Source organism: Miniopterus natalensis, chromosome 6 (assembly GCF_054644295.1).
Source record: "Miniopterus natalensis isolate mMinNat1 chromosome 6, mMinNat1.hap1, whole genome shotgun sequence".
Lineage (NCBI taxonomy): Eukaryota > Metazoa > Chordata > Mammalia > Chiroptera > Miniopteridae > Miniopterus > Miniopterus natalensis.
Genome location: NC_142086.1, coordinates 23870456 through 23886507, shown reverse-complemented (window position 1 = coordinate 23886507; position 16052 = coordinate 23870456). Strand labels below are relative to the sequence as shown.

The 16052-nt window shown below is 37.8% G+C and overlaps 2 protein-coding genes across 4 annotated transcripts in view; one reads left to right on the top strand and one right to left on the bottom strand.

Annotated features, from left to right (window-relative positions):
• ARL13B (ARF like GTPase 13B) overlaps window positions 1-16052 on the bottom strand; it is a 66905-nt gene that overhangs the window by 26887 nt on the left and 23966 nt on the right. The gene's annotated exons all lie outside the window — the stretch shown is intronic.
• On the top strand, window positions 5141-8334 carry STX19 (syntaxin 19). Its single transcript, XM_016196550.2, has 2 exons — window positions 5141-5205; window positions 7065-8334. Exon 2 carries the CDS (start codon window positions 7078-7080, stop codon window positions 7960-7962), a length of 885 nt encoding a protein of 294 aa, XP_016052036.2. The 5' UTR covers window positions 5141-5205; window positions 7065-7077; the 3' UTR covers window positions 7963-8334.

Genomic DNA, 16052 nt, shown 5'->3' with positions numbered 1-16052 from the left:
GATGAACACAGTATAAACTTTATAGTTAATTTTACATAAACATCACTTACTGTATTATGCATGCCATGATATACAGCCCTGAAAGGAAATCTGTTTGCCCTGTAATATCTGTAACATATAGAGATTTATATAAAAAAAAATTCAGCATATTTACTTGTTTTTCCCCCGTAAAGTTATCAAGATTAATGAATATAAAATACATATCAGCATATTCTGAAGAGTTCTGTAAAGTACCTTTTATTCAAATATGAAAGTCTGGTACTCCTTCAGGAAACTGTTCTTCCGTGATGGGAAACCAGAGAAAGACAACCTTGGTAAGGGTCAGAGTCAAATATCTTGGTTTCCAAAATCAGTGACAGTAACATTCACCTTCCCAAAAGTATTTTGCAAAGATGTACTGTGCTACAATATCAATTTGAAATATTTTATTTCTTAAAAGAAAAAATTTTTTAACTATGATGCTTTAGGAAAAAAGGCTTTTGATAGAATTGGCCATTTATTTCTAATTTTAAAAAAGCAAGCTCTATCCAGCCATAAAAATGTTAGAGGGGGCTGTTTCAGGATTTGTTCCAAGGCATACTACCAAAGAGGAAGTTGGAGACCTTGCAGTTCCTGAGAAGTGTAAAGGTTGTTAAATGCTTCGTAGCAGTGATATGAGCATTAGGTAGAACTTAATTCTCATGAATAAAAATTCAAAATGTTTTGTTTTGATCCTCTCATTGCTAATCTGAGTCTCCAATACTGTTACTTTTTTCTTTTTCCCATATTATCAAGAACACAAGTCCATTAAAAAAAATAGCGCAACAAAGAGCATATCTGCTATACACTGTAAGAATTCATACTAACAGGTTAGTACAAGAATAGGAAACAGAAATCTCTGTACATAAATAGGAATGAAGCATTCCTCTCTTCCTATTATCTCATCTCAGCCTATGACTGTGAGCTCAGGCAGAAGAAATTATAACCACCCCGATCTCTACATGACGTAAAGGACAGGGTCCAAAATTCCTTACAGACTTCCTGTGACATAGGTCTATGAGATCAGAACTCATTCCTTTTCTTCTTCTCAACTACAAAGTGTTTAATTTGGTCTGATTAAATTACAGATCCTAATAAAGCTGCAAACAACATAATTACTTTAGCTCTGATATGCTATATTACCTCCTACAAGAACTTCTTTCTTTTAAACACAGTGTTTATACTAATAATATTTGATACAGATCAACTTCATTTGTATATTTCACTAGGATAATCTATCACTATGGATTAGGAAAAAAGAACAAATCTTCATCAGGTAGATTTATATTCCAATGTAGGCTTTGCCACTTTTTAGTTGTGTGTCTTCTGGCAAGAAATTTTACCCTGCAGACACTAGGAAAATTAAAGTTGTTAAGGAAGTCAACAACCAAATAAGGGGAACTTCAAAGAAAACTAAACAAAGAAAGTGGAGAAGCTGAAGCTCTTTAATGAATTAGGATTCCCTGCCTCTCCACCCCCTTACCCCCAATCCTAAATACATGAATTTTCAGATTGAAAAAGCTACTAAATGTCTAGCAAATACTGCAGAAGAATCTACCCTGGGTATGTTATTGTGACATTTTAGTACACTAGGAATAAAGAGGAAAGGCCAAGAGTTTCATGAAAGGAAATTTTAAAAAAACACACAACAGATCTCACAAAAAATATCAGGAATCAGATGGCAGATTTCTCAAGGGCAACAAAAGAAGTGAGAAGAAAACAGCAAATATTTTAAAATTCTAGGGGAAATATATAACTTCCAAGTAAAAATTATATCCCCAGAAAATATTTGGTTAGTCATAATAATCTAAACACAGAATACTAATTAACCAAAAATTGTGATATAACTATACTGAAAGGTAAACACTGAGGGAAGGACAGGGATGCGAAAAAAGGTTAAATTCACATCTATCGTAACAGGGATTCAGTATAATTTTTAAATCTGAAAAAGCAGAAACACCTACATAAGTAAATTACCTAGAAATAGGGGGTTTAAAAGCAACTTATACCTAAGAAGCTGACAATGACTCCCTTTGGGAATTGGGAACTGAAAATGAGGTTGGCTGTATATTTTTATAAGTCTTGAAATGATTTGATTTCTTAAACTGTGTATATGAATTAACTTGAAGAAAATTAAAATCACATTTAAAAAGAGACTGTTTATATTCCCACCAACAGTGCAGGAGGGTTCCCTTTTCTCCACACCTTTGCCAACACTTCTCCTTTGTTGTATTGGTGATAGCCATCCTGCATCTCTCTAACGATTAGTGACTTTGAGCATCTTGTCATATAGCTACTGGCCATCTGCATGCCCACTTTGGAGAAGTGTCTATTCAGGTCTTTTGCCCATTTTTTAATTGGATTGTTTGGGTTTTTTGGTGTTGAGTTTTGTAAGTTCTTTATAAATTTTGGATATTAACCCCTTATCAGACGTATCATTGATGAATATGCTTTCCCACTCAGTGGGTTGTCTTTTCATTTTGTTAATGGTTTCCTTTGACTAAGATTAGTGCAGCCACTGTGGAAAACTCAAAAAATTAAAGATGGAACTGCCTTAATACCCAGTGATTCCACTTCTGGGAGTTTATCTGGAGAAACCTGAAACACTAATTTGAAAGAATATATGCACCCCTATGTTCATTGCTGTGTTATTTACAATAGCCAAGATTTGGAAGCAGCACAAGTGTCCATCAGTAGATGAGTGGATAAAAAAGCTGTGATAAACTTACACAATGGAATACTACTCTGCCATAAAAAAGGCAGAAATTTTCACCCATTGTGACAACATGGATGGACCTAAAGAACACTATCCTAAACGAAATAAGCCAATCAGAGAAAGACAAGTACCTACGATTTCACTCATATGTGGAATTTAATGAGCAAACTGAACTACCACAGAGAGCAGGCAGAAGCTGGGGGGGGGGGAGGCAGGTTGTGGGAATGGAGGGACTGAGCAAAAAAAAGAAAAAAAAAGAACTCGTGGACATGGACAATAGTGTGATGATTGTGGGAGGGGAGAAGGGTGGGTAGAGGTGGAAGAGGGAATAGAAGAGATAAATGGTGATTGAAAAAGTAAAATAAAATTAATTTTAAAAATGAGACAATTTTTTAAAAAGCTTATGGCTATATCAAAAGTGACATGCCATTTTAACCACTTTTTAAAATTTTTTAATTTTTTAAACTTATTTTTTATTGCTGACTATATAACATATGTGCTCCACTTGCCCCCCTCTGCCTTTACCCCTCCACCCAGCCCCCACCCCCAGGCCTTCCCCACACTACTGTCTGTGTCCATGGGTTATGCATATACGCACATAAGTTCTTTGGTTAATCTCTTCCCTTTCCCCCCGGCCTCCTTCCCCTGAGACCTGTCAGTATGTTCCATGCTTCCATGTCTCTGGACCTATTTTATTAGTCAGTTTATCTTGTTCATTAGATTTCACATATAAGTGAGGTCATATGATGTTTGTCTTTCTCTGCTGACTTATTTCACTTAGCATAATCTCCAGGTTCATCCATGCTGTCCCAAAGGATAAGAGATCCTTCTTTTTTACAGCTGCATAGTATTCCACAGTGTAAATGTGCCACAGCTTTTTTATTCACTCACCTACTGATGAGCACTTGGGCTGTTTCTAGATCTTAGCTATTGTAAATTACGCTGCTATGAACATAGGTGTATATATATTCTTTCTGATTCGTGTTTCAGGATTCTTAGGATATATTCCCAGAAGTGGGATCACTAGGTCAAAAAGCAGTTTCATTTTTTAGTTTTTGAGGAAAGTCCATACTGCTTTCCACAGTGGCTGCACCAGTCTGCATTCCCACCAGCAGTGTACTAGGGTTCCCCTTTCTCCACACCCTCGCCAGCACTTGTTGTTTGTTGATTTGTTGATGGAGCCATTCTGGTAGGTCTTAAGTGATACCTCATTAGTTTTAATTTGCATCTCTCTGACACTTGAGCATTTTTTTCGTATGTTTATTGGCCACCTGTATGTCTTTTTTGGAGAAGTGTCTACTCAGGTACTTTGCCCATTTTTTAACTGGATTGTTTGACTTATTTTTGTTGAGTTGTATGAGTTCTTTATATATAACTGGCAAATACGTTGTCCCATATAGTGGGTTCCCTTTTCATTTTGATGATGGTTTCTTTTGCTGTGCAGAAGCTTTTGTAGTTTTATTTTTGTGGTTTTATTTTTTCCTTTGTTTCTCTTGTCCTAGGAGATGTATCAATGACAATTATGCTACATGAGATGTCTGATATTTTACTATGTTTTCTTCTAGGATTTTCATGGTTTCGAAACATATTTAAATCTTTAATCCATTATTTTTAAATATGTCTTTATTGATTTCAGAGAAAGGAAGGGAGAGGGAGAGAGAGAGAGAAAGAAACATCAGTGATGAGAGAGTCATTGATCAGCTGCCTCCTGCATGCCTCCCACTGGGGATCTAGCTCCCAACTGGGGCATGTGCCCTGACTGGGAATTGAATTTCAATCTCCTGGATCCTAGTTCAATTCTCAACTGCTGAGCTGGACAAATCTTTTATCCGGTTTGAGTTTATTCTTGGGTATGGTGTTAGCTGGTGGTCTAATTTAATTTTTAAGTGTATATTGTCCATCTCCCCTTAGATAGTAAGTTATTCAAGGACAGGCAATACTGAATATATACTGCTACACTTAAAACTTTGCATATATTAAGCCTCAGTAATTATTGGACAAAATGTCAGTCCTTTAAATCCAAAGGAATAATATCAGGACATTGGCCCGGCCGGGCGTGGCTCAGCAGTTAAGCGTCGGCCTAGGATCCAGGCGATCAGGGTTTGATTCCTGGTCAGGGCACATGCCCGGTTGCGGACTTGATCAATGACTCTCTCCTCATTGATGTTTCTGTCTCTCTCTCTCCCTCTCCTTTCCTCTCTCTGAAATCAATAAAGATATATTTTTAAAAATATATAAAATATATATATATATATCAGGACATTGGTTTAACTTTTTATGCAATGCAGGCATCATTTTTACAACATCCTCGACTGGGACATCTTGAACATCTCCAGTCATGGCCAGCTTATCATCTCATGAAGCAGTTCATTCCATCTTGGGACAGCTCTACTTGTCTGAAGAGTCTTCTTTATACTAATTAAACTTCTCTCCGTGCAATTTCCACCCACTGCCCTTTGGAGTTATGCCAAGTAAGTAGAATTCCTACACATTTTAGAAAACAGTTGTAGATATTTCCTGTATCTTCTCTTTTGCAGGACAAATATTTCCATTTCTGTGACTAATTCTCCATATACTATATATGGTCTTCCAATCTCATCCTTTCCATGACAGTTTGCAAATTCCTAATTTGTGAATGTTCATCTCAAAATTTCACACTCAGAACTTAACATAGTCCCTCTCCCATCTGCTTTGACTAGCACAGTCCACAGTGGAACAAATACCTTTCTTAGTCAATCTAGGTGTGACACTATTATTCGTGAGAGCATAATGACTATTCTGATAGTTCTGACAGAAAGCTTGTATTTAACTAAAATCTCCAGTAATTTTCATAAGCACTATTATGAATACAAGGGCCTTCCACTTTGTAGATATGAACTTATTTTCTAAACTAGGTAAATATTTTATATCTATCCTGGTTAAACATATTGTTGTTACTTTTTATATCTATCCTGGTTAAACATATTGTTGTCCATGTTATTTTAATCGTTGAATCCCAACTCTGTTAACATAATCTCTCTCCAAATGTTGTGCCATCAACGTATTTGATAAGTATGCTTTTAAGACAACATCCAAATCACTGATAAAATAGTTGCATAAATATATCAAAACTGAGTCCCGTATCATAACAGCATAATATTAGAGTCCTTTTCCTGTGATACTGATATTATGTGTGGTTCAATGAGCTATTTGTTGCTTTTTAACAGCTTCCTTTTAGCTGCAAAAATATCATGAAAGGTACTATTGGATGCCTTTCTAAAGTCAAGATGCTCTGTGAAAATTAAGTATTTTATTAACAAAGACTGCTATTTATTCACTTCATTTTATATATGCATATAACTATATATATCATTATATATAAATTATGCACATCAACTTGAACCTATGGATAATTACCAACACAATGTCAATATTACCAGTGCCCCTAAAATAAGATTTTATATTAATATATTATCACATTTGTAAAAATCTCAATATAAAATAATGTTAATCAATCCAGAAGCCTCAGAAATTTTAAGATAAATTCAACATTATCCATATTGCTTAAAGCTCTCATATGAAATCTTCCCTGTCACTATACTGGTTTTCATTAAATCATGTATATTTAGCAAAAATTAGTATATTTTTAACACTACATAGACCAAATTAACTGGGAACAGTATCTCTAATAATAAGGGCACTTTCAGGGTGCTCTTTCCATTTTAAAAGTTGAAGGATATGGTCAAGTCAAACTTTCCACTAAGATATATCTTCCTATATCAAGAAAAATCAATGGCCCTGGCTGGCGTGGCTCAGTTGGTTGGGCGTCATCCGTGCACGAGGATGTTGTCAGTTCAGTTCTGGTCAAGAGCACATGCCTGGGTTGCCAGCTTGATCCCCAGTAGGGGGCATGCAGGAGGCAGCCGATCGATGTTCTACTCTCACATTGATGTTTCTTTCTCTCTCTCCCCCTCTCCCTTCCTTTCTCTCTAAAAATTAATTGAAAAATCTTGGGGGAAAAAGAAAAATCTATTATTATGTGGCAGTGTCATGATACAAAAAGTTATTTTGGGGTAGCTGTATCTCTATCACTGCTTTCTAAACTACTTCGCTCAACTGAATGGATTCAGTAGCCCCACATCATACAAAATAATTTACAAATTATTTTACATTACTTTTTCTATTTTAGTGATGTTTATGAGGAAATTCTTACTGGCCTTTCTAATTTTTAAACCTCTTTTCAGAAACTTAGGATTTTTTGGGGGAGATAGGTATAGCTATGTGAAACCAACTGCTTCAGGGGAAAATACTAAACTTTTCTTTATTCAACAAAACCATTTTTGCTTTTTAGGAGGAAAGGGAAGATGAAGGACCGACTTCAAGAACTAAAGCAACGGACAAAGGAATTGGAACTCTCTAGAGACAGGTATGTGTCAACTACAGGAGCAGAGGACCAAGGAATGGTTCTGCAACAAGCTGTTATTTATGAAAGAGAGCCGGTAGCTGAGAGACACCTACATGAGGTCCAAAAACTCCAGGAGAGTATTAACAATCTGACAGACGACGTTCAAAAGTTTGGGCAGCAACAGAAAAGTCTGGTGGCTTCAATGAGGAGGTTTAGTCTCCTTAAGAGGGAGTCGAGCGCGACGAAGGAGATAAAAATCCAAGCAGAACACATTAAGAGAGGTTTGGATGACTTAGTAAAAGAAGCTAAAAAATCAGAGGCAGAAAACGGTCCATCGTCCGTGGTCACAAGGATACTTAGGTCTCAGCACGCCGCAATGTTCCGTCATTTTCAGCAAACCATGTTGGCATACAATGACACAATAGCGGCGAAGCAAGACAAGTGCAAGACATTTATTGTCCGTCAGCTGGAAGTGGCTGGGAAGCACGTGCCTGACGAAGAAATAAACGACATGCTGCACCAAGGAAAATGGGAAGTTTTCAATGAATGCCTGCTCACAGAAATCAGCATCACTAAAGTACAGCTCTCAGAGATAGAACAGAGACACAAGGAGCTTGTTAATCTGGAGAATCAGATGAAGGACCTAAGGGAGCTTTTCCTTCAGATCTCTCTCCTAGTAGAGGAGCAAGGGGAAAGCATCAACAACATTGAAATGACAGTAAGTGGCACGAAAGAGTACGTTAACACTACTAAAGAGAAATTTGGGCTAGCTGTGAAATACAAAAAAAGAAATCCTTGCAGGGTACTGTGTTGTTGGTGTTGTCCATGCTGTGGCTCAAAATAAAGAAGCTATTTTAGAAATGTCTGCAGCTTTGGGATGAAGGATGCCCCGTATTTCAGCGTCCTGTTTTTCTTCACTGCACAGGTTCATTCACATACCTTTCATCACTATTAAGTCATAATTTCCCCCTTCAGCCCTCACCCACTAGAATTGCATAAACTTCCGAAGCCAGTGACAGAAAACGTCTTCATTTATTAAACTAAAACCAGTATCCTTAGCTGTTGAAAGTGAGGTGAATGATCTTAAGTTTCTAATCAGGTATCAAGCTCTATTATATATTTCTGTAATTTACAATGTCTTTAGAAGATGAATGTCAATAAGTGGCAACTACTTATACAATCCTTTTGGTTCATTTGAGAATATTTTGGTAGTTTAGAATTGTATAAAACAAGGCTTCAAAGGGTGCTATATTCAAGCAAAATTAAATGGAAGCTGTATCAAATCTTTTATGCTGAGATACATCAGATAACCCAGTGGTCAGCAAATCCTGATAAGATCCAGCTATGTACCTGATGAAGAGTCTAGTTGGTAATGGGAGCTGAATCTAGTTTAAGGCCTAAGAAGACAAATTAAGGCACTGTTTTCCTGAAGACGGTTTTCTATTCAGCACACTGTATTACATACAGATCAGGAGGGTTGGCAAATGAAGTAAAAAATAAAGACAACTGTATTCTTGAACATTTCTCCATCACTTTTTTGTAAAGCCCGGAACTACACTAGGGGCAAGGGATAGTTTGAACTCACAAAGGCATAGAAATCTGTAACACATTCTAGTGGAGAAAACAGGTAACAAATACAAATATCAGATCACGCTAAGTTCTTGACAAACAAAATGAGGATATGATGAGACAGAGACTATCAGGGTGGCTTCTTTTGGCGGGGTGGTAAATGAAGGCCTCTCTAAAAGGTAGTATTAAGTGAAAATCTAAATGATGAGGACAAGGGATGGTACATTCTAGGCACAGGGTACAAACAGTAGAAAGATTCTGAGGAGGGTATAATTTACTCTGTTCAAAACAAACAAACAAAAAATGAATAGTACATCCGTATCAGTGGCAAAAAGAGCAGTAAGGAAAGAGATGAAGTTAAGAAAGGTCAGCAGGGGCTAGAGTTAAGACTTTCTAAACCATGTAAGTCTGAAATTTAAGCAGTATAATCAATGAAAAGCCCCCAGATTGTTTTTGGCCTGGTAATGTTATATAATTTATATTTGAGAAAAGTCATCCTGTCTATTGTATGCAGAGTGGGTTAGAATGGATTTGAGACAGGTGAGTGGAAGACATGCAAATAGGTATAGAAAACAACTAGCTTAATGAAGTAGTCCCAGGAAGAGATGATGGGGGCTTGGACCAGGATGGGAATGGAGGTGGTGGTGGTGGTAGCAGCAGTACTCAAACTCGAGATTAATAAAGTTACTTGCTATGTTCCAGCATAGTTCTAATAATTTTACAAGTTTACGAACAAGAACACTGACATACAGAAAGGTTAAGTAGCCTGTCCCAGGTCACAGAAACTGTGTCTGGAGATTCAGGACTTGAACTCAGGCAGTATGATTCCAGAGTCAGCTCTTAACAACTATGCACTATACAGTGGTGATTTAAAAAAAACAAAAGTGATAGACTAAACTGTGACAGATTTCAGAGACAGAAACTACAAGATACTGATTGGATGATATTGCCATTTACTGAAAAGGGAAAAGACAGAAAGGAAGGTTTGACCAAGGGAATCCATGACGATAATAAAATGTCCAAGTGGAAGTTTCTAAGATATTAGTTAAATCAGTAGGAACTCTTGGGAGATGTCAATGCTGAAAGTACAGATTTGGGTCATTTGAGTAAATAAATGGTATTTAAGGTTAGATGACTTTAGGATGAAGTCACCTAAAAAGTATATAAAACACTGGAAGCCCAGAACAGAGGCTGGGGCATTCCAAAACTTAGATGTAAAGCAGAAGAGTTAATAAAGGAGACTGAGAAGGAACCAGCAATGAAGTAGGAGAAAAACCAAGAAATGTGCTGCAAAATGCAAAAGAAGAGTGTTTAAGAAGAACAAAGTTGGGGAAATTGTTGATTTTAGGGAAAACAGGAATGGCAAAGTGACGGGGTTTGGGAACACGGTGGTAATTTGCTGAGCCCAACAAGAACAGCTGCAGGGAACTACGGGGATGGAAGCACAGCTGGAGTACACGGAGGAAATGCGGACGGGGAAGACAGCGGCCCCTGCACACCGCTCTTCCCAGAGGCTGACTGGAGGGCTATGGAAAGAGGGCAGGAGCCGGAGAGGGCTGTGGAGTCAAAGGGCTCTGTAATGCTTAAAGCTAGGAAACACGGGGGCACATCCCACTACTGGGAATAATCTAGAGAGAAACGCGATCTAAGAAAGGGAAGAGAGCATGGAAAAGCAGAAAGGGGGGCCACCTGGAGCACAAATGGAGATGCTGCCTTGGCTAGGAGCAGAAACAATTCTTCCATATTACAGGACAAAAGGCAAGATTTAGGGATAAAAGCAGATAGTTGAGCAAATTTGGTGGGAAAATGAGAATTCTTACGTGACAGATTCTATTTCCTCAAGGAAGTATGAGGCAAAATTATCTAATGAAAGTGCAGTGGGATTAAGGGAGAACAGAAAAATATATACATATACCTCCTAACACTGTAATTTTTAATTTATAAAATGAAACTGAAAAGCTTTTCACTGTGTCACATATGTCAGCTTCAAATGTTTCAAGAACATTATAAAAAAGATAAATTGAGAACTGATGATTATCTCCCTAGCTAGCCAGCGGCAGCGGACATCTCTCTTCTGTCCCTTCTAAAGTTGTGCTATATCCTTTTACCTAGTGCCTTACCTTGTTTGCAATGATTCCTAAATTGTGTATCATGAAAACTGAGAATACTAAGTACTATGTAATATTCATTAACATAATTATATCCAGATGGATTTGTAAAATAATAATTTTCTATTAACATTTATATCTATACATAGCATTTTAGAGCAAGGCTCCAACACAGAAGAGTTCAGTAACGTGTCACATACAACTCTGTTATATTTTAAAACCATAGTTATCATCCTAACTTAAGCATCAAAAATAACAACATGATATTTAACTAATTAGCCACTGAACATTTTGTTCACATACTTAATAGGCACTAATAGTAATGTTTCCTTAAAATCACTGCCTTAATGGAAAAAAAAATTCTTAAGCATTGGAGGCACTATATTAGTAACCTACTGGTTCTGAAAGTATGCAGTATTAAAAATGAAAGCAGCATGAGTACTATTCTTACCCACTCAACTATATTGTTTCCTGCAATCAAAAGCTGGTGTGGCTCAGCAGCTGAGCATCCATCTAGGATCCAGGAGATCGAGGTTCGATTCCCAGTGAGGGTACATACCCAGGTTTCAGGCTCGATCCCTGGTGGGGGGCGTGCAGGAGGCAGCCAATCAATGGCTCTCATCATTGATGTTTCTATCTCTCTCTCTCCCCCTCTCTCTTCCTCTCTCTAAAATCAATAAAGATATATTAAAAAACAAAAAAGCTTCATATAGCCTAAATTCATATGAGACACATCAAAACTGGATCTCCTAATTCATCTCTATCCAGACACAACATATCAGCAATAGTAACTATTCACATCCACCATCACATTTATAGAACACTAGTAAAGCACTGCACTAGATGCTTTAAACACATTATCTGGAATTCACATGACAACAGAGGCATTAAAAACCTTATTTACAAGTGAAGACACAGAAGCTCAGAAAGATTAAGCTATCCAAGGACTGACTCCAAAGCCCACACTTTCCCCTATTCCAGTAGTTCTCAATTTTTGCTCTGCATCAGAAAGATCTGGAAAAAAAAAACAGAAACATTCCTGGCCCTACCCTCTAAAATTTAGGAGGCCAGGGCTGATATTGATACAGGTGTTCCCTGGACAATATCTTGCTGCCTAACTACACTGCCAACAGGCTTTTCTTTGTTGATTTGTCATTAAATAGAGTGTGTTGGGGCATGGAAGGGGAAGGATGGGAACCTCTGCAGGCTGCTTGTGCATAAATTACGAAGGAAATCAACCAGCTCAGCCACATTAGTGTAAACTACAGCTGCTAGGAATGAAGCTGGATGCCCTTAGAGACAAAAGAAGCCCTCTGCAAGAAACTGTGCAGGTGAGGGAACAGAATACATAAGGTCTATGAACATGACAGCTTGGTAAAGCTCCACTGAAAGAAGAGAAATCTTAAGCCAATGGACCCTATAAATATAGTCAGTAGGGGTTTCAGATGGTAAAAATGGTAAAATTAGGGAACTCGCCACTATATCTAAGGATCGAGTGATTCAGTGGCATGGGTAATCCACACTTCCATACTTCTGGGTTTCCAGCGCTCTGAAAGGGACCAGGTCCTTCTTTTATTATTTAAAGGTCTAACTTAGTAAAAGTACATTTGACTCAAATTCTAATGAGAGTATTAGGAAAATCATAACCTAGTTAACTTCTCCTGGGCATGTATAATCAAGAATATGATTTAAAAACAAACAAAAAAACGTGCAGACCAACATTTGTCTGTAATTTATCTAGAAGGAAGGAGAATCAGGTAGGAGACAGAAATCTCACATTGAAAAAGTAATGATAAAAGCTTAGTTGTTTCTAGTATGGAAACTCACTGTCATGGTTTTTAGGTTTTGGTCATGAAATCCTTTAGGTGTTTAAGGAGAGCTACAATCTGCTCCCAAGAAAAATGCACATGAAGTCAGAATTGGGTATGTGATTTCACAGGTTCCTGGGAGGCCACCCACAGTGAAAGACCTCCAGATCAAAAAACTCTTTTTTAGATACTGATGCTGTGTCATTCACCTGCGAGGACCCAGGCCCCTCGGATATCTCCTAAATGAGAAACAACGAACATTTAATAAATGGACTTTAAATGTGGGGGGAAAAGTCTTTTTTTATTGAAATGTTCATAACATCTTGTAAGATCATATTGGAGATATTGTTTTCTTCGCTTAGTGAAATTCCTCTATATTTATCGCTTTTGTTGTGAAGTGTTGGCCAATTTGTAAGATTTGACCAAAGGTTAAGTTAGGTCATATGACTCCACAGAAAAGCAGACAGTGTGTAATGAGAATATGGCTCCATTCCAAGAGTTCAGGTGTGCCAACACAGGTAGAACTGTTACTATTCTGGGAGGAAATTTTAGCCTGTGGATCTCCAGAGTTATTCCAATGATAAATATTAGGAGATTCAACCATAAAAAAAAAAAAAAAAAGGGTAATTTGCTATTTCTCTGAGGCTACCTTAGAGGGGGGAAATGTAGAAAGAGCATGAGTCTTCTTATAACATCAGTGTAGCCTTAGGGTACTGAAAATTCAATAGGTAAAGGTGTTTAAAATACCTCCCAGCTCAGTTCCTTCCATAGGTCATCAACAAACAGTGCCTTCTATTTTTTTTTAATTAAATATTCTTCATTGATTTCAGAGAGAGGAAGGGGGGGGGAGGGAGGGAGGGAGAGGGGGAGAGAGAGAGAGAGAGAGAGAGAGAGAAACATCAATGATGATAGAGAGTCATTGATAGGCTGCCTCCTGCATGCCCCACCCTGGGGGTCGAGCCCACAACCAGGGCATGTGCCCTGACCGGGAACTGAACTTTGATCTCCTGGATCACAGGCCAATGCTCAACCGCTGAGCCACGCTGGCTGGGCACTGCCTTCTATTATTAATGGAAAACTCTCTGGTGTGTGTTGAGCTTCAAATATGGGATTACTGCTGATTTCAGTGCTATTTAAAACTGCAGAAGTTGTTTACTTTTTCTCCTGGAAAGGTCTTCTGTATCTGTCAAAAATTACCTAGTTTTGAGTTTTAAATTAAGTTATAAATGGTTAAAACACAAGTGTGGGAAGCATGAGGGTAGATAACATAATTCACACCTCAGTAAGTAAGAATATAGGCTAAAGTTAATCTCTACAGTAGATTTCAGAGAAAAAGAAAGACTTTCTAGCTAAATAAACCACTTAATTACAGGGCAGAATGTTTGCATGGCATCTACTTTTGTTCTCTTTAGAAGGAATATAAATCACTTTTACATTTTTACTGAAATAGATTCTTGTAATAGCTACAGTAGGTTCTTGTTATTATATACAGCTGAATACAAATGCAGAATTACAGTATTTTACCGCTACTCCTATTACAGAAGAGGCATTCAACCACTATCTGCTGAACAGAACTTCTGAGCTAATAAAACACAGAAGCCCAGTGATGTTCCATGATTCTGACCTTTCAGGAGAAACCTCAAGTCTATAACATAAAGTGAAATTCGGCTGAGGCTTTATCTGCAATGACATATGCTATCAGACTCATTTGCAGGAGCAAGTCAGGCAGAGATAGACTGTCCAGTACCTGCTACTGGGGTCATCCACTCTGCCTCCCATAATATGAATGAATCTGGCTCTATCAATTTGTAATTTTGTGATTACAGACAATACTCTAGTTCTTTAGGTTTATTTCTTTCTGTTGAATGACTGAATCTTCTCAGAGGTCTGTGGTTTTTCTCTATGTGCTCATTAGAGGGTGGGAAAAGAAAATTATCTAGGTATTTAAGTGAGGGCAGGAGAGAAGCAGGTGTGTGCAACATGGAGCACTGCAGACTGCCTCTAAGTCAGGTGCCCTCCCCATACTTCTCCACAACCCACCAGCCCCTAGCACTGAGCTTAACAGGGTTCTGCTAGAGGCCCTTCCCACTTACTATCCACTAGACTTTTCAATGCCATACCTAATAGGTGCCAGAGTTGTATGAGTTAAAATACAGAATTTTCTAGCTGCATAGAGCTATGAAGGCAACCTGAAGATCTTAAAGCAGAGAAGTAGCAAAATGATCAAATTTGCATTTTAAAAAGAATACTCATATTCTTTATATATTCTTACTTTATATCACTTATTAAGGCATGCAAAAGCATGCACTGGTTTTATAATTTTAAAAGCCTCAAATAAATGAATTCCTGCTAAGGAATGTGGAGGAAACTGGAGGACAGGCAAGAGTGCAGAAGGGAGACTTGTTAGGAAACTACTGCTCTCAGTAACGGGGGGGGGGGGGGGGGGGGGCACGGGACAAAAGGAGGTAACATCAAAGGGAACAGAGAGCAGCAGAAATCGGAACTGACGTCCAGACAGAAACATCCAGGGGAGGAAGCAGGCAGGAGAACTATCAAACGTGAGGCTTAGGAAAATGTTCAACATAAACATAAGAAAGAGTAGGACACAAAATCTTATATAGGATCACGGCATACGTTCCATTTTTACAAAAATATTCACAGGAAATTCATCAAAATAGAAGTAGTTTGCTCTGCATGGAAAGTCAACCATTTTTTTAAAAACTCATTCTTTCCTACAGTTTCTAACTCTATTAAGAATATACTTTCTTGTACATTTTGTATATTTTTGAAGCACATTCATTTCAAAAAGCAGCTTACCTTTCTTAATGAAAATTCTATGGTTGTATAACTCCCTTGAGAAAAACTGGTCAAATGGCAAACCATATTTCATAAGACATAATACCATCCACAATTAATTCTCACATCTTCGTGAGACTTCACTCACTATGAAATTATAATAGTGAAGCAATCACCCTAGTTGTGGGTTTTCTTTCTATTCTAAAAATTCACTAGCTGCGAGAGGTGATGGAATTGACAGCAGGTATCTTGCTGACGGTTACCCGATTACTCAGTAATCACTGCAGTCACTCATGAATTGCATGCCCCTGCCTCGAGGCTCTTCTACTTCAGTCTGTGTGACTGACTCACCTCAAGTGTCATCCTCTCAATAACATCTATTATGTTTATCCTGACTATAAGAGTAAAGTGCCCCTGTCACCACCACCGTCACCACCACCACCACAGGATTCCTGATATTCTTTTACCTGCTTTGTTTTCAATATACTTATCACCTATTGTATGACATAATTTATTTATTATATTCAATGTGTCTCACCACCTAGAATACAAGTTCCTGAGATACACATGGATTTTTATTCTTTTGTTCCCAAATATGTCCCTGTTGCCAGAACAACCCCTGGCACATAGTGGATGCTCAATAAATATTTGCT

Excerpts from the sequence above, each read along its gene's own strand:
- STX19 (XM_016196550.2), top strand. The coding sequence starts at position 7,078 with ATGAAGGACCGACTTCAAGAACTAAAGCAACGGACAAAGGAATTGGAA.